At 49.8% G+C, this 24884-nt stretch overlaps 1 protein-coding gene across 1 annotated transcript in view; it reads left to right on the top strand.

Moving 5' to 3' along the window:
• Positions 1-424: 424 nt before the first annotated feature.
• LOC142297459 (vomeronasal type-2 receptor 26-like) overlaps positions 425-24884 on the top strand; it is a 164329-nt gene continuing 139869 nt past the window's right edge. The window contains exon 1 of the mRNA XM_075341685.1: positions 425-430. Within this exon, the coding sequence (XP_075197800.1) occupies positions 425-430 (6 nt within the window). The remainder of the gene's footprint in view (positions 431-24884) is intronic.

Below are 24884 nucleotides of genomic sequence, written 5' to 3' on the forward strand. Positions count from 1 at the left end.
ATCATCATGGGCACCAAAGTATGTTATTGAAAGGGTTAAATGACTTTGGACCACTGATATGACAATGCAGACACAAAGATAGTGATGCCCCGCATATAAGTCAGGTCGCTCTAAACTGGCCCTAACAAATTTTGGGCATCAAATCTGGTATCAAAGTGGGCAAACAGGCAATTTTCACAGATTTAAATAAGTGCCTGGTGTTTTTAAAGGGTTAAATAACCTTGAGCCCCTGATCTCACACTGACAATAGAGAGACAAGGAAGCCCCGCATCAAACCAGGTCACTCCAGCCTGGACTAAAGCGTTCTGTCAGCAGATCTATGATGTGTGGAGCTGTAACCGTGTGCACTTTTACTGACTAGTACTTTTATCTTTACATAGGACTGACTGGATTTCTCTTCAAAGGAGAAGAAACAACAGACGACATGACGGTAAGAGAAATAAGAGATATGTGTGTTACTCCTGATGGCACTTTGGCCTTACAATGTATATAGAGCCCAGAGAGCAGCGGTTCAGGGCCCATATTCCCGGGTTAAGGAGCGGACGCCCGTATGTACTTAATATTAATGACCCCAGCAGGACGGATGTATGGAGCAGTGGTCCGGTGTCAGCAGCGCTGCGTCCATTGTGGGATGCTGCAGATATCGGAGCACAATCCAGTGGGTGTGGGGAGGGTCTTGTATCACTGGGGGTCTCTGCACTGCTGTAGATTTAGGTGCTGCACTGATATTGGGGTACTGCACTTCCATTATTTAGGTGCTTCACTGTAAGTGCTGAACTTATACTAGGGTCCTGCATAGATATGAGTGAACCTTCCAAAGTTCAGTTCACCGAGCTTTGCCGAACAAATGCTACGCTCGCCGAACCGTACTCCAAACCTTTTCAAACTTTCCGAGCCCCGTTGGATTCAATAGGGATCCAAACCTAAAGCACAGAAAGCACCTTTAAGGAAGTTAAAAACTTACAAAACAGCAAGAATACATTTTACAGTGCAGTACCACTGTTTTTGCAAAACCATTCGCTTCCTAGACATTTGACATAAGAAATATAGGGATGTAGAGGTGGATGAAATAGGTGTAGGGATGACAAACGACAACCTCCCCAACCACACCTATTGCCAATCCATATCATACGCATAAATAGCCTGGGTCTCAGCTTCCCATACACGGTAGGTTTTTTAACTGCATGAGAGGACACACACAAGCTAGGGACCCCAACGTAGAGAAATACTTTGGCGTAGTGTTGGGGCTCTATTGCATTGATCAATTCAGTAGCTAAATTTCTCTTGATTCATATGTTCATGGCAGTAATGCAGGTTCCATTTTTCACATTTTCACTCTTACATATAGCTATTGGATTTTTCAAGTCAGTATTCACACAGCAGTTTCTGCTATTTCATGTATTCCCCTTACATAGTCACTGGTGTGCATACCTTATCTCCCCATAGTGATGTTTTTTAGGTTTTTGCACCCAGTTCAGACTTAGAATGGTGTTCCAAACGTTATTCCTTATTATTTATAGACAGCAGGACAGTGGCATCAATTACCCCTGCCCCCGCATTTCCCCATAGTGTGTCTGAACACCAGGGAATTATGGTCCATGTAATACACAGGATTTGGGCTGGCAATTTAATTTTAAAAATCAAGAGATGCATGAATGACAGGCATAGGTCACTAGGCCATTTGCTCCCAGAGCCCTGCCACTACAGACAAAAGACGATTTGGAGGCCCTACTTGAAACTTTCACATTTCAAAAAATTAAGGTCAGGCAACAGGAAAAGTGGCAACAATTGACACAGGTTACAAATAGTTCAACAAAGCAACCTGGATGCTTGGGATCAGCCCTGAATCAAAATGTTACCTTCACCAAAGCTAATAAGATGACAGACAGGCGTAGGCCTCTTGCTCCCAAAACCCTGGCAATACACTATTGCCTATTCTGCATAGTCTGGGACTGGGGTGGCAAAGTCATTGGACATCAACAACTTGTTCATCTTTATAAAAGTTAGGTGGTCTACGCTTTCAGGGGACAGCTGGATACACTTATCAGTCAATACACCGCCAGGAACACTGAAGACACATTCTGAGAGAACGCTGGCTGCCAGGCAGGCTAAAACCTTCAAGGCATGACTGGCGAGCTCAGGTCACTCTTCCATTTTTGAAGACCAAAATGCAAAAGTATCAAATCTCCCTCCTATGGCATCGATTTTGAGGTTTAGATATTCCTTAACAATCCTCTACAGTTGTTTACTATGTGTTAGATGTCTACTCTGTTCTGCTGGTACATGCGATGGTCTAAGAAATGTGTGCCAAACCTAAAGACATTGCTTCAGTCACTTGAACTGCTGCTGCTAATGTTTCTACGTTGACAACGCGATGTTCCCATGGTTGCAGAATGAAGGTGCTGTTGGATGTGTTGGATGCTTCCATGAGGTCAAAGTCCATGATATGCTTCCCTCCTCCGTCCCCTGCCACCAACCACAGACAAAAGAGACGGGATCAACATATTACTCATCTCTGGAGTTTTCTGCGCCCATCACCTCTTCCTCCTCCATTTGTTCCTTGGCTCCTGCACCTTCACTACCACTTTGTCAGTCACCATGGGCCCGCCTTGATCAATGGACTCCACCCTACCATAACCCCTGCCAGTGCTATGACTGTCTGGACCTCACAGGAAATGAATCCCTTCCACTTCCTCCTCTGCTTCCTCCTCTTCCCCTGGGACCCCCACCTCCTCCCATTGACTATACAAAGTGTGCTCCAACATGTAGCTGAGTGGAACAGTGATGCTGATGATGGCATCATCAGCATAAACCATCTTTTCAGCCATTTTGAAACTGTGCACTGTGGTGCAGACTTCCTTCATCTGTGTCCATTCTGCAATTGTGATTTCCCCACATTCGTACTGCATTGTCCCAGGCTATGCCTCATGGCATAGTGCTTCAGGGTTTGCTGCTTCTGCCACAGTCGCTGTAACATGTGCAGAGTGGCATTCCACCGTGTCAGCACATCGCATAGCAACCGGTTAACCGGTAGGCCAAAAGACCTTTGTAGAATTGCAAGTCGATTAGCTGCAGGATGTGAATGGCGGAAGGGAGCACACAGCGACCGTGCCTTCTACAGCAGCTCATCCAGGCCAGCATAGTCAGCTAGAAATTTCAGTACAACAATGTGCAGGACAGAGCCATGCAAGGCACATGTGTGATGTGGCCCAGGCGTAGGGCCTCCACCAGGTTTGCACCATTATGGAACACAGCCTTCTTTGGCTCCAGGTTCAGTGGAAACAGCCATTTATCAAATGCAGCCCGGATAGCGGTCCACAACTCTGCAGCTGTGTGACTTGCTTCTCCAATGCATATTAATTTCAGCACTGCCTGATTGCGTTGAGCCCTGGCTGAGCTGTACGGAGGTGGGTGGATTCTCTCTGTACTCTTGGAATGTGTTACATTAAGGGAGATGTTGAGGGTGCAGGTGGAGGCCCTAGAGGAGGTGGAGGAAGCGGTAGATCTACAAGTTTGTCTCGCAAGCCTTGGGGATTTCAACACTTGGGAAACAGCCCCTTCCCTGCCTGCCATCTTAGCGACCAAAGTAACCCAGTGCCCAGACAGCAAGATGTAACCCCTCTGGCCATGCTTGCTCATCCAACTGACAGAGGTGAAATGCACCCTGGGAGACACAGAGTTTTTCAAAGAAGAGTTAATGTTGTCTGCGATGTAATGTTGTAGCGCAGGCACAGGTTTATTAGAGAAGTAATGGCAACTGGGCAAATGGCACTGGGGGACTGCTACGGTCATCAGGTTTCGGAAACTGTCTGTATCTACCAGGCAGAAAGGCAGCCTTTCTATGGCCAATAGTTTAGATATGATGAAGTTCAAGCTTATTGTTTAGGCTTGTGTGGGAGGAAATTATCTTTTACGTGACCAAAGCTGCAGGACCAAGGGATGGCCGCTGTGCTGAGAGAAGGTGGAGTAAGGTGTACAAAACCGACCAGTGGACTGTGAGGGAGGTGTAGTGGGAAATGTAATACTAGATTGAAAAACGCGTGGTGTGCTCGGTGGGTCAAAATTAGCAGGCACTATCTCTTCCCTAACAGCTGATATGCTCCCACCCTGACTGAAGTGGGTAAAGTGAAGGTTCTGTGGTCAGAGATCTGTGTGAGAATAGTTTTGACGGTGATGCAGGAACAGGAAGAAGCCATAGACTCAATTGATTTGTTGGCTGGTAGCTGTGTAGGCCTAGTAGTCCACATTTTAGCTCAATAAGATTCCCACAGTAATGCATATTGGTTGCACATGTGCCGATTCATGCATGTAGTAATCAATTTATTTGAATTTTTGCCTCTGAGTCATCATTTACAATGTTAGCAGATAGCAAAAAGGGGTCATCCTTTGCAGTCTCCAAAAAGGCCTAGGGTAGGCAACCCTTCCTGCAAACTGCAGACCTGCTGGCCACAGCCAGAGTTATGGTTGAGGATGTGTCGCAGGCGGGGGGGTGCGCTGCTCGACCGCGCTTGCGGCTCGGGTCCGGCTGCTGCTGCTCGGTGGCTCGAGCGGTGGGCCGGATCCGGGGACTCGAGCGGCGCTCCTCACCCGTGAGTGAAAGGGGTGGTCTGTTGGGGTTTGGGATGTCGGTTTGTGATGCCACCCACGGTGTGTGGTGAGGTTGTGACACCACTGCTGCTCTGTACGGGGATCCCGGGAACGATGACAGGGAGCAGCTGGGATGTTTCTCTCCCCTCCGTGGGTAGGGGGGTTTGGTGGTCCCGGGGCCCGGTGATAGCGACTGGAGGGGGGATGGCAGGAGTTGGGGAGGCGCAGGGTCGCGGGGGCAGCGCTGTGCCGCATGGCACGGTGGTACTCACTCAGCCAGTAACGTACATGGAGTCTCTGGTAAAACAAACGGCTGGATGGACAGGTCCCACAGGCGGCTGCGGTGTTTTTCCGCTGACCACAGTTTGGTAGTGTAAGTCCTTTCCTGCACCTTCTTGTACGATCCTCCTGTGCTCTGGTTTCCAGCTGGCTCCCCGGTTCGGTACCGGTGGGCCACCGCCCAACCCCGGCTACCTACGGTTCCACCAAGATTGTCTTCCCGGCTCCCGCAGACGGCCACTACGTCTGCCTGACTGCTACACGAGAGCCCTAGGCTCCAACCTAGGCCCCCGTCTGCTTCTGCCACTCTGCACACCTCCTCTCCCTTCCTCTGCCTGGACTTGTCTCCGTTGTTTCCTGCTTCAGACCAGCTAGACTCCTCGGTGGGCGTGTCCATCTGCCTGACTCCGCCCACCTGGTGTGTCTGTCTGAACCCGAGGGAGGAAATCAGGTCTCACTGGAGATGACTGCTGTGACCTGCTGGGGGTGTGTGTGTGTGTTGTTACCTGTGGCCCCTGGGTAGTCCAGGGCACCACAGATGCAGTGCTTCTCATGGTTGCATCACTATATGTTTGAGCTGGAATTGCCACTATAACATCCTCCTTCTCCTAGTCCTCATCTGTTTAGCTACTCAGCTACGTTCCTCCTGGTTCACACCAAGTGGAATCTAGAACTTCATTGTCATGCTCCTTTTAGTCCCACTCCTCCTCTTCCTGATATGTCATCACACACAGGACAATATGCGTGCGCCTCAGTACGCATGAGTCTCATCATCATCACCTCAATGCCTGGGGGTTAACATCAGTTGAAGAGGGTCAGGATCCTGCTTGGACCCTACTTTGGCCTGGCCAGGATCCAACTGACAAAGATTTTGGGCATTGGTGCAGATGCTTTCCTCCTCGACTAATGGGAGTTGTTCTCATTTCTGTTTGGATAGGATGAGCTGGCATTTGCTCACTAGAGCTTTGACTATATCAGAACATCCCATATGTACACCTCCAACACCATGCCTATTCCCCCTTCCATGACAACCTCATTGTGATTTAGCACTCATGGTTGATGTACCCTTCCCCTCTCAAACAGATGTTTCACAACCTTACGCCCACAAATGTCCGACACCTGTCACAAATGATAAATTCTTTTTTTCTTGCCTGAGATGGCAATATTGTGAAGGCACTAAAAAGTACCAATACCTAGAAATGTGGTTCTCTGCGTAATTTTTAGCAGTTATAGAAAAGTGTCAGGAGCTACAGTTAGGTCCAGAAATATTTGGACAGTGACACAAGTTTTGTTATTTTAGCTGTTTACAAAAACATGTTCAGAAATACAATTATATATATAATATGGGCTGAAAGTGCACACTCCCAGCTGCAATATGAGAGTTTTCACATCCAAATCGGAGAAAGGGTTTAGGAATCATAGCTCTGTAATGCATAGCCTCCTCTTTTTCAAGGGACCAAAAGTAATTGGACAAGGGACTCTAAGGGCTGCAATTAAATCTGAAGGCATCTCCCTCGTTAACCTGTAATCAATGAAGTAGTTAAAAGGTCTGGGGTTGATTACAGGTGTGTGGTTTTGCATTTGGAAGCTGTTGCTGTGACCAGACAACATGCGGTCTAAGGAACTCTCAATTGAGGTGAAGCAGAACATCCTGAGGCTGAAAAAAAAGAAAAAATCCATCAGAGAGATAGCAGACATGCTTGGAGTAGCAAAATCAACAGTCAGGTACATTCTGAGAAAAAAGGAATTGACTGGTGAGCTTGGGAACTCAAAAAGGCCTGGGCGTCCACGGATGACAACAGTGGTGGATGATCGCCGCATACTTTCTTTGGTGAAGAAGAACCCGTTCACAACATCAACTGAAGTCCAGAACACTCTCAGTGAAGTAGGTGTATCTGTCTCTAAGTCACCAGTAAAGAGAAGACTCCATGAAAGTAAATACAAAGGGTTCACATCTAGATGCAAACCATTCATCAATTCCAAAAATAGACAGGCCAGAGTTAAATTTGCTGAAAAACACCTCATGAAGCCAGCTCAGTTCTGGAAAAGTATTCTATGGACAGATGAGACAAAGATCAACCTGTACCAGAATGATGGGAAGAAAAAAGTGTGGAGAAGAAAGGGAACGGCACATGATCCAAGGCACACCACATCCTCTGTAAAACATGGTGGAGGCAACGTGATGGCATGGGCATGCATGGCTTTCAATGGCACTGGGTCACTTGTGTTTATTGATGACATAACAGCAGACAAGAGTAGCCGGATGAATTCTGAAGTGTACCGGGATATACTTTCAGCCCAGATTCAGCCAAATGCCGCAAAGTTGATCGGACAGCGCTTCATAGTACAGATGGACAATGACCCCAAGCATACAGCCAAAGCTACCCAGGAGTTCATGAGTGCAAAAAAGTGGAACATTCTGCAATGGCCAAGTCAATCACCAGATCTTAACCCAATTGAGCATGCATTTCACTTGCTCAAATCCAGACTTAAGACGGAAAGACCCACAAACAAGCAAGACCTGAAGGCTGCGGCTGTAAAGGCCTGGCAAAGCATTAAGAAGGAGGAAACCCAGCGTTTGATGATGTCCATGGGTCCCAGACTTAAGGCAGTGATTGCCTCCAAAGGATTCGCAACAAAATATTGAAAAAAAAATTTTTTTTTTGAGTTTGGTTTATTTGTCCAATTACTTTTGACCTCCTAAAATGTGGAGTGTTTGTAAAGAAATGTGACAATTCCTACAATTTCTATCAGATATTTTTGTTCAAACCTTCAAATTAAACGTTACAATCTGCACTTGAATTCTGTTGTAGAGGTTTCATTTCAAATCCAATGTGGTGGCATGCAGAGCCCAACTCGCCAAAATTGTGTCACTGTCCAAATATTTCTGGACCTAACTGTATTTAGATTGTTCACTAGCCACTTTAGAGCAGGCACTAATAATCAAGCATACCTATAAATGTTGTTCACTGGCTAATTTGGAGCAGGCAGTAATATGTAGTAATACCTATTTAGGTAATTCACTGGCTACTGTTTAGCAGGCACTCATTAGTACCTATAGTACCTACCCCTATTTCTATCATGAAATGCTGATTTGTGGCACACAGCTTTCCCTACACTACACATCCCTATTCTACATTATCGCTCTCCTATATATCTCAACTACATATCATTAAACTGCTAGCTAAGCTGACTGTCTATCAGCACCGGTGGCAGCACCTTCTCTAATGTTTCACAGTCACAAATTGACGCCAACGTCACATGTGATCATTTTATATGCAGAGGGACATGTGACTTAAGGGTGCTTTACACGCTGCGACATCACTAGCAATTGCTAGCGATGTTGCGTGCGATAATACCTGCCCCCATCGTGTGTGCGATATCGTGTGATCACTTCCGTAGCAAACATTATCGCTACGGCAGCGTCACACGCACATACCTGGTCAGCGACGTCGCTCTGGCCGGCTTCAAAGCGACGTCACATGGCAGCCGTCCAATAGCAGAGGAGGGGCGGAGATGAGCGTGGGTAACATGCCGCCCACCTCCTTCCTTTCGCATTGCCGGAGGAGGCAGGTAAGGAGATGTTCGTCGCACCTGTGGTGTCACACACAGCGATGTGTGCTGCCGCAGGAACGAGGAACAACATCGCTAATAAACAGGCATCGATATTTGTTTTTAGGACGACCTCTCCAGCACCAACGATTTTTGCCTGTTTTGCGATCGTTTAAGATCGCTCGTATGTGTCACACGCTGCGATGTCACTAAGGACGCCGGATGTGCGTCACTAATGACGTGACCCCCGACGATAAATCATTAGCGATATCGCAGCTTGTAAAGCAGCCTTTAGTCAGCCAATGTCACAAATCGTTGTGTCTGAACCTTGTGGATGTTTGCTGCACCGTGATTGGATGCAGGAACATCCGCAAATATAGTTAAGAAAAAAAGGCATTGCACGCACGCTTGGCTTCTCCCAAGTCCCCAACCCCTCTATTCATTAAACACATTTCCCCGTTCATCACACATCACCACATTCCTGTCCAAAAGCAGATCATGTTATTAGAAAAGCATTTTTGGAAAACGCGACCAATGATCGAACGAAACCGAACATTGCTGACTTTTGGGGAAAGTGTTTGGATTACCGAGCTCGAACCAAACAGGCTAAGGCTCGTACCAAATTTGAAATTGACGAATCTTTATCAAACAGGTTCGCTCATCTCTACTCAGCATTACAAGCAGGGCCGGCTCCAGGTTTTTGTGGGCCCTGGGCGAAAGAGTCTCAGTGGGCCCCATCCACACGTAGAGACGCACATACACAGATACGTACACATACAGACATACATACACATACATATTTAAAGACAAATTCACATACATATAGACAGACATAATCCTATACAGCCATATACGCTGACATACATAGATACACGCACACACAGACACATATTATTAATATTGGGAAGTCGGCAGCAGCCTCACTCACCTCCCCCGCTTGTCTCCCGTCCAGCTCCTTCTGGGCATGTGGCTGTGCCACGCTGATTGGTGGCCACAGACAGAGCACACTGACATTGCTATATACACATCACAGGAGGGGCTGAGGGGCTACAGTATATAAATGACAGGAGGAGCTGGGGGCATAGATGTTACTGGGGTAGCATACAACTCTATGGGGCATACACAATACTGGGATGGGTGGCATAGAGCTCTGCGGGGCCACGCATACGGCTCTGGGGTGGCAGTGCATACGGATCTGAGGGTCCTATACAGCTCAAGGAGGGGCACTTACTGCTCTGAGAGGGCCCATGCAGCTTAGGAGTGGTGGCCCATACAGATCGGGGGGGTGGAACATACAGCTCAGATGGAGGGGGGCTCAATACAGATCGGGGGGTGGAACACACAACTCATGTGGGGGGAACCATACAGATCGGGGGGGACATTCAGCTCAGGTGGAGGGGGCCATATGCTTTGCTCAGTATACTGGCTGAAGCTGCGCTGCAGCTCCTCTTCATCTGTGAGTCAGGAGCACACTGAGCGGTAGCTCCGCCCACAGATGCAGGAAGAGCACAGAGCATTCAGCAGTGAATGCTGTGTGCTAGTGTAAGGGGTGGGCAGACCCCTTACAAGGAGGTGTTTTCCCCTGAGAGTTGTTAATGCTGATGATAATAAAAAAATGTTTTTACTGTTTTAGTGGGTCCCCTAGTGGCCCGGTGGGACGGCTGTCCCCATAGAAACAGGGCAGAGGAAAGGAGGAGCCGGCAGCAGAAAGGGGAGGGAGAAAGAGAGTTGTTAAGGAAAAAGTTAGAGTCAGAGGCAGTTGAGTCCGGGACGGGAGAGAAGAAGCAGAAGGGGCAGAGTGTGGCAGCTGGGTGGACAGGAAAGCGAAGGAAAAGAAGAGAAAAAGTGTCCTCAAGGGTGAAGCAGCATTGGTGTTGGTCCAGTCTGTGTTAGCCGGAGTGGGAGCCAGGTGAAGTGGAGTAGCCGGGCACATCCCCACTAGATGAGACGTCCAGAACAGGTTTTCCCCTAGCAAAAGCGTGAAACCATCTGATTTGTTTTGCCTCTGTTACGAAGAAGTGTACAATAAACAAGCCTTCTGCTTCAACCGACCTACGTCTGCAAAGTGTTTGTACATCTGACGGCGTTATCTGCACCACCACACTCTGCCCCACCAAGTCATCTCCTGTCCCAAAAGTGACGGCGGAGCCGGGAGTAAGCCTGCTAGAAAAAGGGGCAACGACTACAATCCCCGAGGCGCCCCTGGCACCCTGTTACATGTGGCGTAGTCAGCAGGATCCGGATTATATGCAAGGGGTCCCGATCCAAGAAGATGGAGACCAAGTGGTGCCTAGGGCACAGGATCCGGATTATTGGCGAAGGGTCCCGATTCCATGGTGGGAAGAACAAGTGGTGCCTAAGGCGTTGGATCGGGCACAAGATGGCGGCAAGATGGCCGCCGTCTTCATGAACACAGTGAGCGCGCGAAGAATTGGCGCCAAAAGAAGAGCCTGGGGCTGGCCGGTGAAGAAAAAGAAGTGCGGAGTGCGCCGCTCAAAGAGGAGAGGTGCTGGCCCCAGGATGCTGATGAAGATATGTGAAGTGGACGGCGTTACAGGAAAAAAGAAGAGCCGCCTTGGCCGGGTCAATGTGATGTGCGAGACTGGGGGTGGAGTGTACCCAAGAGCGGGAAAAGAAGGCCCGCCTCCACCTTCTCCAGCATCTCCACTGTCCCCAGCGCCATTGCAGGAAACGCCAACTCAGAGATTGACTCTGAGCAAAATGGAGACTCCGAGAAAACAGCATGCTGCCGTGGGCGCGCTGGTAGCAACCAGCCTGGGGAGAGGACGCCCGAAGCAGACTGCGGCCGCGGAAGGCCTTGCCCTTACCTTACCGGCTGTGCCAGAAGGACCGGAGCGGCCCACAAAAGTAACCTGGGTCACTACCTGGGATGCCGCGACCGGTGAGACCTCGACTGAAGTCCGGGCCACCTACAAGGCACAGCTACATCCGGGAAACAAAGTCATGGGAACTCCACACCAGTGTCCGGAGGTATTCCCGCCAGTCGAGGTGGGATCTCCAACCCACACAGCAGTTCCGGCCCCGGAAAAGTGACATGCCCGGGAGCTAGAAGAGGACGAGTGGGAATTCTTTTGGGAGCCGGTGAAGCCGACGCCCCTGACTCAGCGAAAGTCCCCATCGCCTGAACCCGATCCGGTGCAGGAGAGATTACTGGCCGAGACCGTGGCCCGCGAAATGATGGCTGGTCCCCTTAGCGACGAGTTTGAACGGCAGTGCACCGTTGGCACCGTAGTCAAATTTAACCAGAAGGAGGGCTATAGATTCATTGAGGATGAAGAGACCGGTGACCATTTCTTCTACAACCGGGTTAACCTGGACACTGAGGGCTTACCACAACGCCTTCATACCTTGTACCCGGGAGAAAAAGTGAAGTTCCGGAGAGAAGTGGGATGCCGGGGCCTATTTGCAGTAGGGGTGACCCGGATACCCACTACACAAGAGGCCGCGCAGTGGCAGCAAGAAATCGAATGGGAAGAGTGCCAATACCTAAGGCGTACCCAACAGAGACCGGTACTGGCTGAGATTTCCCGGCCGAGAAGCACACTGGCGGTATCGCCCGAAGTCATGACAGGACTGAGTGCTGACCCAGAGAAGGGGACCCCGGCGGTGTTGGCAATTCACCAGAGCCTGGTCACACACCCAGTGATCGTCGTGGGCAGCCCACAGCCGTCCCGTTCAGCGACCCCGTCACCCCCGTCGGGGGTTGAAGAGGCAAAGCCGGAGGCAGAGGCACCAGAGCCACCCGTCAACTACGAACCATTCCGGAGGCTGCGCCGCTTGCCAGGTCAGTCCCTTTCTGATTACGTGAGGGCTCAGCGGGCTGAATGGCAACGCGCTTACCACCCCGAGTGACCCAGAATGACCGGAGATAATGGACCTGTTTGTATTGAGTACCGGCGTTGTTAAAGAGCCAGAAAAGTTCCACAGTTTGCAACAATGTTTAAGCTACGGAGCCCGGAAGGAGCCTGATGCTGGACTGAGCCAGGGGCTCCTTCTGTGTTGTCAAAGAAGACTTTCTTGTTTTATGATCCTGCCTTCAAAGACGGGGAGTGCTGTGAAAGCCTCCAGGCAGAAGTCCAGCAAAGACCGGGAGTGCCTGCTGAAGGCCTCCGGGCACACTATCTACCAAGACCGGGAGCTCCCAGGAGGGACTCCGGGCGCCGGACTTGTGCACCCCTTGAGTGTGCCTTGATGTGGACATGTTTGGAGTTTTATAAAAATGATTTTGCTGCTAACTTGTGTTTTTCAGGGTCGTGCCTTGCCGGGAGGCTTAGGCAGAAAGAGGGGAGGAATGTAAGGGGTGGGCAGACCCCTTACAAGGAGGTGTTTTCCCCTGAGAGTTGTTAATGCTGATGTTAATAAAAAAATGTTTTTACTGTTTTAGTGGGTCCCCTAGTGGCCGGGTGGGACGGCTGTCCCCATAGAAACAGGGCAGAGGAAAGGAGGAGCTGGCAGCAGAAAGGGGAGGGAGAAAGAGAGTTGTTAAGGAAAAAGTTAGAGTCAGAGGCAGTTGAGTCCGGGACGGGAGAGAAGAAGCAGAAGGGGCAGAGTGTGGCAGCTGGGTGGATAGGAAAGCGAAGGAAAAGAAGAGAAGAAGTGTCCTCAAGGGTGAAGCAGCATTGGTGTGGGTCCAGTCTGTGTTAGCCGGAGTGGGAGCCAGGTGAAGTGGAGTAGCCGGGCACATCCCCACTAGATGAGACGTCCAGAACAGGTTTTCCCCTAGCAAAAGCGTGAAACCATCTGATTTGTTTTGCCTCTGTTACGAAGAAGTGTACAATAAACATGCCTTCTGGTTCAACCGACCTACGTCTGCAAAGTGTTTGTACATCTAACGGCGTTATCTGCACCACCACACTCTGCCCCACCAAGTCATCTCCTGTCCCAAAAGTGACGGCGGAGCCGGGGGTAAGCCTGCTAGAAAAAGGGGCCACGACTACAATCCCCGAGGCGCCCCTGGCACCCCGTTACACTAGTGTGGCTTAAAGGGCTGGTAACACACATTAAACATTACCTCATCTTGCAGTTCCTGATCGGTGCACAGCTGGATAGGAGCCGCTGGGAGCCGCAAGGAGGCTGCAGCAGCTGAACAACAGGACCTGCCGGGTCATCGGTCATGTGATCAGGCAAGGTCCTTCACCTTCTCAGCCTCCGTTCGGCTCCAGTATGTTTCCTGTCCTGCGCTGCACCGATCATCACATACATCAGTGCAGAGCAAGAAGAGAGTGGGCAGCTCTCTGTGAGCGACCCGGGCTCCCTCATAGCCCTGATGGCGGCCCTGAGTGTGGCTGCCAGCCCAATGGCACTGCAGTCGCCGAAACTCAGTCTGCGGCCTGCAGGACTGAAGATGACCAGTGGGCCCCGCAGCTGTCCAGGGCCCCGGCATTTGCCCATGTGTGCCGGGTGCTGACACCGGCCCTGATGACAAGAATTGGTAGGTCTGCATCTGAATAAACAGGGATTCAATCACAACTATAGCTAGTAGCCCAGTAAGGGATTCATTGCAGAAATGAGTCTCTTACAAATGCTGCTCTCAGATGGGGTTGCAAAAGCTTGTGACAGTTTCCCTTTAAGAGAATTGTGAAATGCAGCCAGCTTCTACAACACCCATAGTCTTCAATGAAGAGATTTATATGTGCACCAGGTGCCCTCCTTTCTAGAGTACTGATTGGGTAGAAGAGCTCCCCATTCTCCAGATATGTGGGCGTCCTGGTAATGGAACCTGCATCTCCAAGACATTTATGGCATGCAATTATGTTGTGCCATAAACCTCCCAAAAGGTAATAACACTGCTTTAAGGTTTACTAAGGGCCTTGGAATTCATTGATATATGGCAATGTGAATAATGTGTGCACCCCCGGTCTAGACAGTAGGAAAATACGCCACATTTAGCCAAGAAGCTCAGCATGGATGGTGTATTTGGTGCATATTTTCCCATTATTGGCTAATTTTACACCATCTAATTACTGGCTTGCTTTGTGCCAATATTTTGCTGCAATTCCAAAACACAGTATCATACTTCCCGTCTGAGCCCCTTACCCACTGAGCCACATTACATTATAGTAACAAGGTTCCTTGTCAAGTGACACTTAAAAGAAAGTCAAGTAATAAATGTAGTGCATGTGTCGCGGGCGGAGGAGGGGACGCTGCGCTCACCCACTGCTCGGGTCCGGCTACTGCTGCTGCTGCTGCTCAGTGGTGGCTCGAGCGGTGGGCCGGATCCCGGGGACTCGAGCGGCGTTCCTGACCAGTGAGTCAAAAGGGGGGAAGGTTTGGGTTTAGGGAATATTGTCCGTGATGCCACCCACGGTTGTGGTGAGGTTGTGACACCATCGCTGCTCTGGACGGGGATCCCGGGAGCGATGGCAGGGAGCAGCTTGGATGTTGTTTCTCCCCTCCGTGGGTAGGGGGTTGGTTGTCCCGGGGCCCGGTGAAGGGGTAAGGATGGATAGGCAGGTTACGGGGCCTGGTGAGGTGCAGGGTCGCGGGGGCAGCGCTGTGCCGCATGGCACGGTGGTACTCACTCAGCCAATGAAGAATACAAAGTCTCCGGTAAAACAAACGGCTGGATGGACGGGTCCCACAGACGGCTGCGGTGTTTCTCCTCCCGGCAGGTTGATGGTGACTGCCTTTCCCTGCACCTGTGTTTTGTGTACGGTTCCAATGGGTTCCCACCGGTAACCCGCTCCCCAGCTTGGATGAGTGCTGAAGAAGCCCCTTTTGCCCGCAGGCTCTGGCCCTGGGAACTGTAGCCTTGGAGGTGACTGTGTTTCCCTCTATGGTTTGAACTGTTGCCTTCAATCGGGTCTTGACTGCTGGGAAACCCCGGAGGTTCCCTTCGCTAACGGATTTGACAATTTCAACGGTGACTCCTAGCCTTGTCGGGGTCCGTAAGCCCTGCCAATTGGTGCTGGCTTCTCTTTGTTCACTGGTCCGGTACCGCCGGGCCACCGCCCGTCCACGGTCCTTACGGCTCACTCTAATCGGCCTCTCCTGCAGACGGTCACCACCGTCTGCCAACCTTGCTGTACCGTCTGGGCCACACACCCGGACGCTGTCAGTCCGCTCCTCTACCACTTCACTTCACTCCTCAAACTAATCTGACTCCTTTTCCCGCCTCCAGGACAGTGAACTCGGTGGGCGGGACCAACCGCCTGGCCCACCCCCTGGTGTGGATATCAGCCCCTGGAGGAAGGCAACAAGGGTTTTGTGTTTGGCTTCGGTGTGCCTAACCGGGGTGTGGGGTGTGTAGGTGCAGTACCTGTGACATCCTGGCTTGTCCAGGGCGCCACACATGGCACAGGTAACATCTTCTTGGTAGAAGCTGAGCCTGATTTCTAGTGCCGTTTGCTTAGTAAATTGCTTTCCTCTCTTGTACTGAATATAGAAAGTATTCTAAACCCGATCCTTTTAAGACCGGGGTCACAGTGGTGTATGGCATCTGGCTGAATATGCTAATGACTTTTGGCTGAATCTCTGCTACGAGCGTGAACCGAGTGTCACCGTGATCTGGTCCTCTCACATGTGAGATTCAGATCACAGCTGAGAGACGGAGAGATTAATTTCTCCATCTTCTCCATTGTCGTTCTCTGTGTATATTGGACACACACACAGGCTCAGTTTGCATGCCCAATGCACCCAGGGCAGAATGCCCCCACATCTCTTCATCAATACTACCGCTAGAGCCATTCTCCTCTAGGACACTGAACCACCTTTAACAGTAAACTCTGAACAAGGCCGTTGCCTGAAACATCAGAGAATTTAAATCTGTCTAAATAAGTTCACTTCCTTTGCTTGGCTTTTTTGAATAAATCAAATTTATATTCGTTACCTTGAGTGTGCAGTGTAACTTTTATACAAATCGGTGGGTTAAACCCAACCACTAGCACCTCATCCTCTTCAGTGTGCATGCCCTTTTCTTATATCGGACTGATGACATCTGAGTGTAGTCCGATGTGTCACCCATAGACTTGTTTAGGTGCGTGTGACCTGAGCCTCGCTGCATTTTTTTATTCTTCAGTCTGATTACAGCTGAGGAAGAACTCGGAGCCCTGACCTGTATCATTGAATAACATTGGGCCGAGTGCCATGCTGTATTTTATCAGATTGACCTCGTCCTATTCATACGCTTCTGTTGTTGAGGATAAGAATTAAGTAACCAAAAATACTTAATTCAGCCATTTCATAGACTCAGGTATATAGTTTAGTTGAGGTAACCTAACACACATATTTATGAATGATTATGTTTTCTACTAACACATATATTCAGTGATTTTCCTTGATACAATATATTAGTATACGTAACTTTAAAGATGGCTCCTACATCCTGGCTAACACCCAAGATGATGAACACAAAGGAGAATTCTCAACGTATGGACTGACCAATCCAGCAGAGACTATGCAAATTCCTATACGTCCTGAGTCCAGCCTGCGATATTTGATTGTACTATATTTTGTTTACACCGTTTACTCCTCTACAACTATAAAGGCTTTGTGAGAAAAATAAACAAGCAGAATTTTTTGGCGCTCGTCATGGAAGAAAGCTCATTACCGATCTCGAATCTGTTATCCTTTCTCGCGTGCACACATGACAATATAATCTGAACACAGCAGTAAGACCTTAAGGCTATGTGTCCACGCTGCAGAAAATGTGCGGATTTTGCCGCGGATTTCTCGCGGAAAAGCCGCGGATTTCCCGAAAATCTGCAGCTCAGGCACTTCCCAGCCATTTCTATGGCATTTTGGAAATGCTGTGCCCATGCTGCGGATTTTTCCGCAGCGGATTTCGTGTGGATTTTGATCCGGAAAAATCTGCAACATGTCAATTATTGTTGCGGATTTTCATCCGGATTTTGGCTTTAAAATTTGGAAAAAAAAAAATCCACACCAAAATCCGCATCAAATCCGCGGCAATTCCGCAGCAAATCCACACCTTTGAAAAGGTGCGGATTTTGTGGGAAAGCCGCGGATTTTGATGCAGAAAAATCCGCAGCTACATTCTCGCGTGGACACATAGCCTAAGAGACTCTTTGTAGTCTCACCTCAACAGTGTCACCCTGGCCTAAAAGGAAAAGAAAGACACCAGACAAAGCTGAATTTATTGATTACTAGAAGGTGGCCCGATTCTACGCATCGGGTATTCTAGAATTTACGTATTGTGTAGTTCATGTATGATTTTTGTTATAGATATAGATGTTGTTGTGTGTAGTTACCAAGTGTTTGTGTAGGGCGCTGTACATGTTCTGGGTGTTGTCTGGGTGTGGCGGGGGGTGAGAGCGGTGTTGTATGTGTGTTGCGTTGTTTGTGGAGCGCTGTGTGTCTGTCGTGTTGTGTGTGTGTGTGTTGCGCGGTTTGTGTGGGTGTGGTGTGTTTTGGGGGGAGGTATGTTTTGTGCAATGTGTGTGTTGTGCGGTATGTGCGTATATTTATGTATGCCGCGGTGTTTGTGTGTTGGGTGTTGTGTGTGTGCAGCGTTGTCTGTGTGTGTGGGTGTCTGTGTATGGCGGTGTTTGTGGTTCCCTGTGTGTGTGTGTGTGTGTGTGTTGGGGGGAGGTGTGCACCTCCCATCATGCTCCATCCCCCATGCTGCGCACCCCCCATCATGCCCCATCCCCTATGCTGCGCATTCCCCATCGTGCTCCATCCCCCATGCTGCGCACCCCCCATCGTGCTCCATCCCCCATGCTGCGCACTCCCCATCGTGCTCCATCCTCCATGCTGCGCACTCCCCATCGTGCTCCATCCTCCATGCTGCGCACTCCCCATCATGCTCCATCCCCCATGCTGCGCACTCCCCATCGTGCTACATCCCCCATGCTGCGCACTCCCCATCGTGCTACATCCCCCATGCTACGCACCCCCCATCGTGCTACATCCCCCATCGTGCTACATCCCCCATCGTGCTACATCCCCCATGCTGCGCACTCCCCATCGTGCTACATCCCCCATGCTGCGCACCCGCCATCGTGCTCCATCCGCCATGCTGCGCACTCCCCATCATGCTACATCCGCCATGCTGCGCACTCCCCATCGTGCTACATCCCCCATGCTGCGCATTCCCCATCGTGCTACATCCCCCATGCTGCGCACTCCCCATCGTGCTACATCCCCCATGCTGCGCACTCCCCATCGTGCTACATCCCCCATGCTGCGCACCCCCCATCGTGCTACATCCCCCATCGTGCTACATCCCCCATCGTGCTACATCCCCCATGCTGCGCACTCCCCATCGTGCTACATCCCCCATGCTGCGCACCCGCCATCGTGCTCCATCCGCCATGCTGCGCACTCCCCATCGTGCTACATCCCCCATGCTGCGCACCTCCCCATCGTGCTACATCCCCCATGCTGCGCACTCCCCATCGTGCTACATCCCCCATGCTGCGCACTCCCCATCGTGCTACATCCCCCATGCTGCACACTCCCCATCGTGCTACATCCCCCATGCTGCGCACTCCCCATCGTGCTACATCCCCCATGCTGCGCACTCCCCATCGTGCTACATCCACCATGCTGCGCACTCCCCATCGTGCTACATCCCCCATGCTGCACACCCCCCATCGTGCTCCATCCCCCATGCTGCGCACCCCCCATCATGCTACATCCCCCATGTTGCGCACTCCCCATCGTGCTACATCCCCCATGCTGCGCACTCCCCATCGTGCTACATCCCCCATGCTACGCACCCCCCATCGTGCTACATCCCCCATCGTGCTACATCCCCCATCGTGCTACATCCCCCATGCTGCGCACTCCCCATCGTGCTACATACCCCATGCTGCGCACCCGCCATCGTGCTCCATCCGCCATGCTGCGCACTCCCCATCATGCTACATCCGCCATGCTGCGCACTCCCCATCGTGCTACATCCCCCATGCTGCGCACTCCCCATCGTGCTACATCCCCCATGCTGCGCACTCCCCATCGTGCTACATCCCCCATGCTGCGCACCCCCCATCGTGCTACATCCCCCATCGTGCTACATCCCCCATCGTGCTACATCCCCCATGCTGCGCACTCCCCATCGTGCTACATCCCCCATGCTGCGCACCCGCCATCGTGCTCCATCCGCCATGCTGCGCACTCCCCATCGTGCTACATCCCCCATGCTGCGCACCTCCCCATCGTGCTACATCCCCCATGCGCACTCCCCATCGTGCTACATCCCCCATGCTGCGCACTCCCCATCGTGCTACATCCCCCATGCTGCGCACTCCCCATCGTGCTACATCCCCCATGCTGCGCACTCCCCATCGTGCTACATCCCCCATGCTGCGCACTCCCCATCGTGCTACATCCCCCATGCTGCGCACTCCCCATCGTGCTACATCCCCCATGCTGCGCACCCCCCATCGTGCTCCATCCCCCATGCTGCGCACCCCCCATCATGCTACATCCCCCATGTTGCGCACTCCCCATCGTGCTACATCCCCCATGCTGCGCACTCCCCATCGTGCTACATCCCCCATGCTGCACACCCCATCGTGCTACATCCCCCATGCTGCGCACCCCCCATCGTGCTACATCCCCCATGCTGCGCACCCCCCATCGTGCTACATCCCCCATGCTGCGCACTCCCCATCGTGCTACATCCCCCATGCTGCGCACCCCATCGTGCTACATCCCCCATGCTGCGCACTCCCCATCGTGCTACATCCCCCATGCTGCGCACTCCCCATCGTGCTACATCCCCCATGCTGCGCACTCCCCATCGTGCTACATCCCCCATGCTGCGCACCCCCCATCGTGCTACATCCCCCATGCTGCGCACTCCCCATCGTGCTACATCCCCCATGCTGCGCACTCCCCATCGTGCTACATCCCCCATGCTAAAATAGTTCTCCTATTATACTTAGAGAGGAGTATAATAGGAGGACTGTAATAGGAGGAGTAGTCCTGGGGGGAGAGGAGTATAATGCCGGCTCCCTGCACATGTGTACCGGGAGCCGGTGTACACTGGTAACTATGATACACATCGGGTAACCAAGGGACCTTAGTTACCCGATGTGTATAATGGTTACCAGCGTTCACGGGCTCCATCAAGATCCCAGCATCGCAAGGTTATGTCTGGCGCTGCTGGGATCGTGACGGAGCCGGTGTAGAAGCAAGCGATATCCCAGGATGTAGTGAGTGTGTGGATGTGATGTGTGAGGTGTGTGTGAGAGTGAGTGTGATCTGATGTGTGTGTGTGTACTCACCTGGGAGTCGGAGCTCCGTGTCAGTTGGGCCAGAGCGAGCGTGCATTGCGTGAGGGGGGCGGGGCCTGCAGAGAGCCGGGGCGAGAGGCCAATCCGTGTGGGGGGGCGGGGCCATGGCGAGCCCAGCAGCCAATCAGCTTTGTGTCACCGTAAGGACACAATTTTGGAGCATGACAGACAGACAGACAGACAGACAGAATAAGGCAATTATATATATAGATATCGATGAGTTCCAAGAAAAGTCACAGGAGCTCATCAAGTAAACAGTTGCCCTAAATGTCAACCATCTCCCAAGAATCCTGTTAAAAAAAATATTTTTTTTTGTGCGTGAATTTTCCATATTTGTACACCTCAGGGATGTGTATTTATCTTCCACCAGGTTAATCTCAAGGAAACACTGACCAAGTTCCTGAAGCCCGTATTACTTTTATCCATGTTCCAAAGCACAAAGGACAAAGTTGACCATCCAGCATGTTTCTTAGCGGAGCCCATCATGCCGCAGGAGTTCTCCCGGGAAGGAGATATCATGATCGGTGGAGCGCTCCAGGTCTACAGGAGCGAAACAGGGATTTTTCTCTCTCACAATATGTACACAGAGAATCATTGTGACTTGTAAGTATAAATCAAGCTGGACGCCCCTAGAAGATGAAAAGGGAAAGAGTCAACCATTAAGTATCTGTATAAACGAAAAAACGGTGTTTTTCAAGATGATGGAAGGATTGTATAATCTACGTACTATCTACGTATCTAGGTTTTATTTTCATTGTTAATTTGCTTACCAAATGCAAAGTGTTAAGTTTTTTTATGTTAACAAAAAACACACCACAAAGATAACTTATCATCATAACGACACAAATAATTGAATAAGAAGTGATCAAAAGTCTTCTGAAAAAAAAAGGGATGAAACAATCCCGCAAAAACCACACTCTTCTAGGGCTCATTTGTAGTGACGGGCGAGTGTGCGCAGAACTGCTCGGTACTCGATCAAGCATCGGGGTGCTCGAGACACTTGGTACTTGATCAAGTATCTGGGCACTCGGGTGCCTTGCCTGAGTCCCCCTCACTCCTGTGTGTTTTGCTGCTGTTTTTCAGCCATTATACATGCAGGGATTGCCTTTCAATCATGGTTATGCTGTAGCCATGATGGCTGCTGGCATTACTGTGATTGGCTGGCCGCATCACGTCATCAGGTTTATATAAGACCCAGCGATGCCATACTTGCTGCGCTGTACCCGGAAATAGTGTAAGGAGAGTTTCTACTGGAGAAGGCACAGTGTGTTACAGCATCACAGTACCTGCTGGTGCAACATTAAACCACCAATCCATTTCAGGGGTAATTGCAATAAATTCAATTCTATACAAATACCGCTTTTATTCTACAATAAGTGAAGGCTAGCTTTTGGAGTAGGGATAGTGTATTAGAGGCATTTAGGCAGGGTTAATTGCATTACAGTTATTGATGAGCTAGCATGCTTGGCACTGCTCTGTACTCATTCGAACAGCAGAGTACTCGCGTGCTCGATCAAGTATCCTGATACTCGGGCGACAGGCTTGAGTCCATGCTCCTCATATTTCAAGGCTGATTTTCAATCAACAAATACATGGGGATTGTGTCACAATGACGATGGGAAAGTGGGCAACCAGGAGTAAAACTGAAACTCTGTCAAACAGCACATGGATAAGACAAAAAGAAATTCAGGAGGAAAACAATAGCAGGATGGAAGCTATAAAACAACAGGGGTAAGCTCCACAACTGCACCAACAGAAAGTACCACTAAACACAACGTTCAGCAGACAGTCTAGGATATCATACCTCACAGACCAACATAGAAAAAACTGTATCTGGCATGGGTGGAAGGATTCAACCAGCATAAAAAGTAGGGAAGCAGTCATGATAGTTCTCCCCACCACATGTGATCAAAGGAGTAAGTAGACCAGCAGAGAATAACTCTTGCTAGTACAGCACTGAATGAAAGCCATGGCACTCACTTCCAGTGAATAAAATCTTCTTTTAATGCAACATAATAAAATTCACCTCTCAATGGAGGCCAAGGCAGGAGTGGGGGGAGGGAATGACAAAGTGCAGACAAGTGCAGATTCGGTCAGAAGATGGACTGAGTCGTGCACCTGTGCTTCTACAGGTCTGAGAAGTGCAGTTGTGTAAAACAGTCCATCATCTGATCGAATATGCACTTGTCTGCGCTTTGTCCTTCCCTGCCCCCACTCTTGCCTTAGCCTCCATTGAGAGGTGAATTTTATGATGTGGCAATAAAAAAAGATTTTATTCACTGGAAGTGAGTGCCATGGATTTCCTTCTGTGCTGAAGTACCTTTGTTTCCCCATGTTCTGGGGGCATCTTTGGTCATGATGAACCCCAATACACAAGTGGGAGGAAATACATCGAGTTTTAGATTTTTTCATTTTTTTTTGATGACTATGGAAAACCTGGATGCCATAGAGAGAAAAGTGTCATGAGGGCATTGATCTGAATACATCGATCAGATAAGTGACTTTGCTCCGTATATATTTTGCCTAATTTATCCTGTCTAAATAGGAAGGAAGAATAGGGCAGTATCTAAGGGATAGCCGCCAAGGAATGGGGGCACCAATTTACCTTTAGGAGGCGTGTAACGCAAGTTATATCTATATTGACAGGTAGCGGACATAAATATTTAAGGGTTTATGTAGATTTGTTGCCCTGTATACACCATCATTACATATAATTGGATGGTGAGCTCCCTACTCAAAAACCTTGGTTGAGGAGTTTAATAGTCAAGGCTTTCTATAGTCTAGAACTTGTTATATTTTCTTGGTGTGAGATAGTATGTGATTTTAAGACATTTGTCAATAAAGGTTTTTTTAGGTATATGAATTAAGGTAGCTTCTGGATACTAAAAAGTAGTTCTTGCCAATTTTAATGGACTGCGCAGAATTCCGCAAACATATTTTTAATTATTACTAGTTAGCAGTGCATGACCTAAAAGTTGCTAGGGAAGTATCTAAAATGTGGTTCTTGTCAATTTTAATTGCCTGCTGAAAATTACGCAAATAGATATATAGGTATTGCTAAATGAGAATGCATGGCCTACAAAGTTGCTGGGAAGTATGTTGGACAATGTGCTTTCCTGGATCTATTCCTATCTTTCTGGCCACTTATTCAGCGTATCATTTGCTGGCTCCACATCTTCTCATCTTCCTCTCACTGTGGGGTCCCTCCAGGTTCAGTCCTTGGCCCTCTTCTTTTCTCCCTCTACACTGCCCCAATTGGACAGACCATCAGTAGATTTGGCTTCCAGTACCATCTTTATGCTGATGACACTCAACTATACACCTCATCCCCTGAGCTCACGCCCGCTGTACTACAGAACACAAGTGACTGCCTGACTGCAGTTTCCAACATCATGTCTGCTCTCTATCTGAAACTTAACATTTCCAAAACTGAACTTCTTCTATTCCTTCTGTCTTCTAACCTTCCTAAAACCGACATATCCCTCTCTGTGTGTGGCATTACTATAACTCCTAGGCAGCAGGCTCGCTATCTGGGTGTTATACTTGACACTAATCTCTCCATCACCTCCTATATACAATCTCTTGCCCACTCTTGTCGCTTGCACCTCAAGAACATCTCTAGAATCTGCCCGTTTCTCACAATAGAAATGACAAAAACCCCCACCATTGCCCTGATCCACTCCCGCCTCCACTACTGTAACTCTCTATTAATTGGTCTCCCCCTAACTAGACTCTCTCTTCTACAGTCCATCCTTAATGCTGAAGCCAGGGTCACCTATCTAGCTAACTGCTACCCGGATGCTTCCTCTCTGTGCCAGTCATTGAACTGGCTACCCATATATCACAGAATCTAATTCAAATTGCTTGTTCTCTCCTACAAAGCTTTCCACTGTGCGGCACCCCCCTACATCTCCACCCTCCTTTCTGTCTATCACCCTACCCTTTCCCTACACTCTGCAAATGACTTTCGACTAACATCCACACTAATCCGAACGTCCCACTCCCGGATCCAAGACTTCTTCTGAATTGCACCAATCCTCTGGAATGCTCTACCCCAAGAAGCTAGGAAGAATCACAACTTACTCAGCTTCAGACGCTCCCTAAAAACGCATCTTTCTAGGGTGGCCTATCACATTCCCAAGCCAAATTAAATTCACATATTCCCTCCACGACCCCTCAGAATATAACTCCACATCAAACTCCACCGCACACAAATACATCCCAAGGTTCTGGCTGACTGAT

This window comes from Anomaloglossus baeobatrachus, chromosome 3 (genome assembly GCF_048569485.1).
Source record: "Anomaloglossus baeobatrachus isolate aAnoBae1 chromosome 3, aAnoBae1.hap1, whole genome shotgun sequence".
Taxonomy (NCBI): Eukaryota; Metazoa; Chordata; class Amphibia; order Anura; family Aromobatidae; genus Anomaloglossus; species Anomaloglossus baeobatrachus.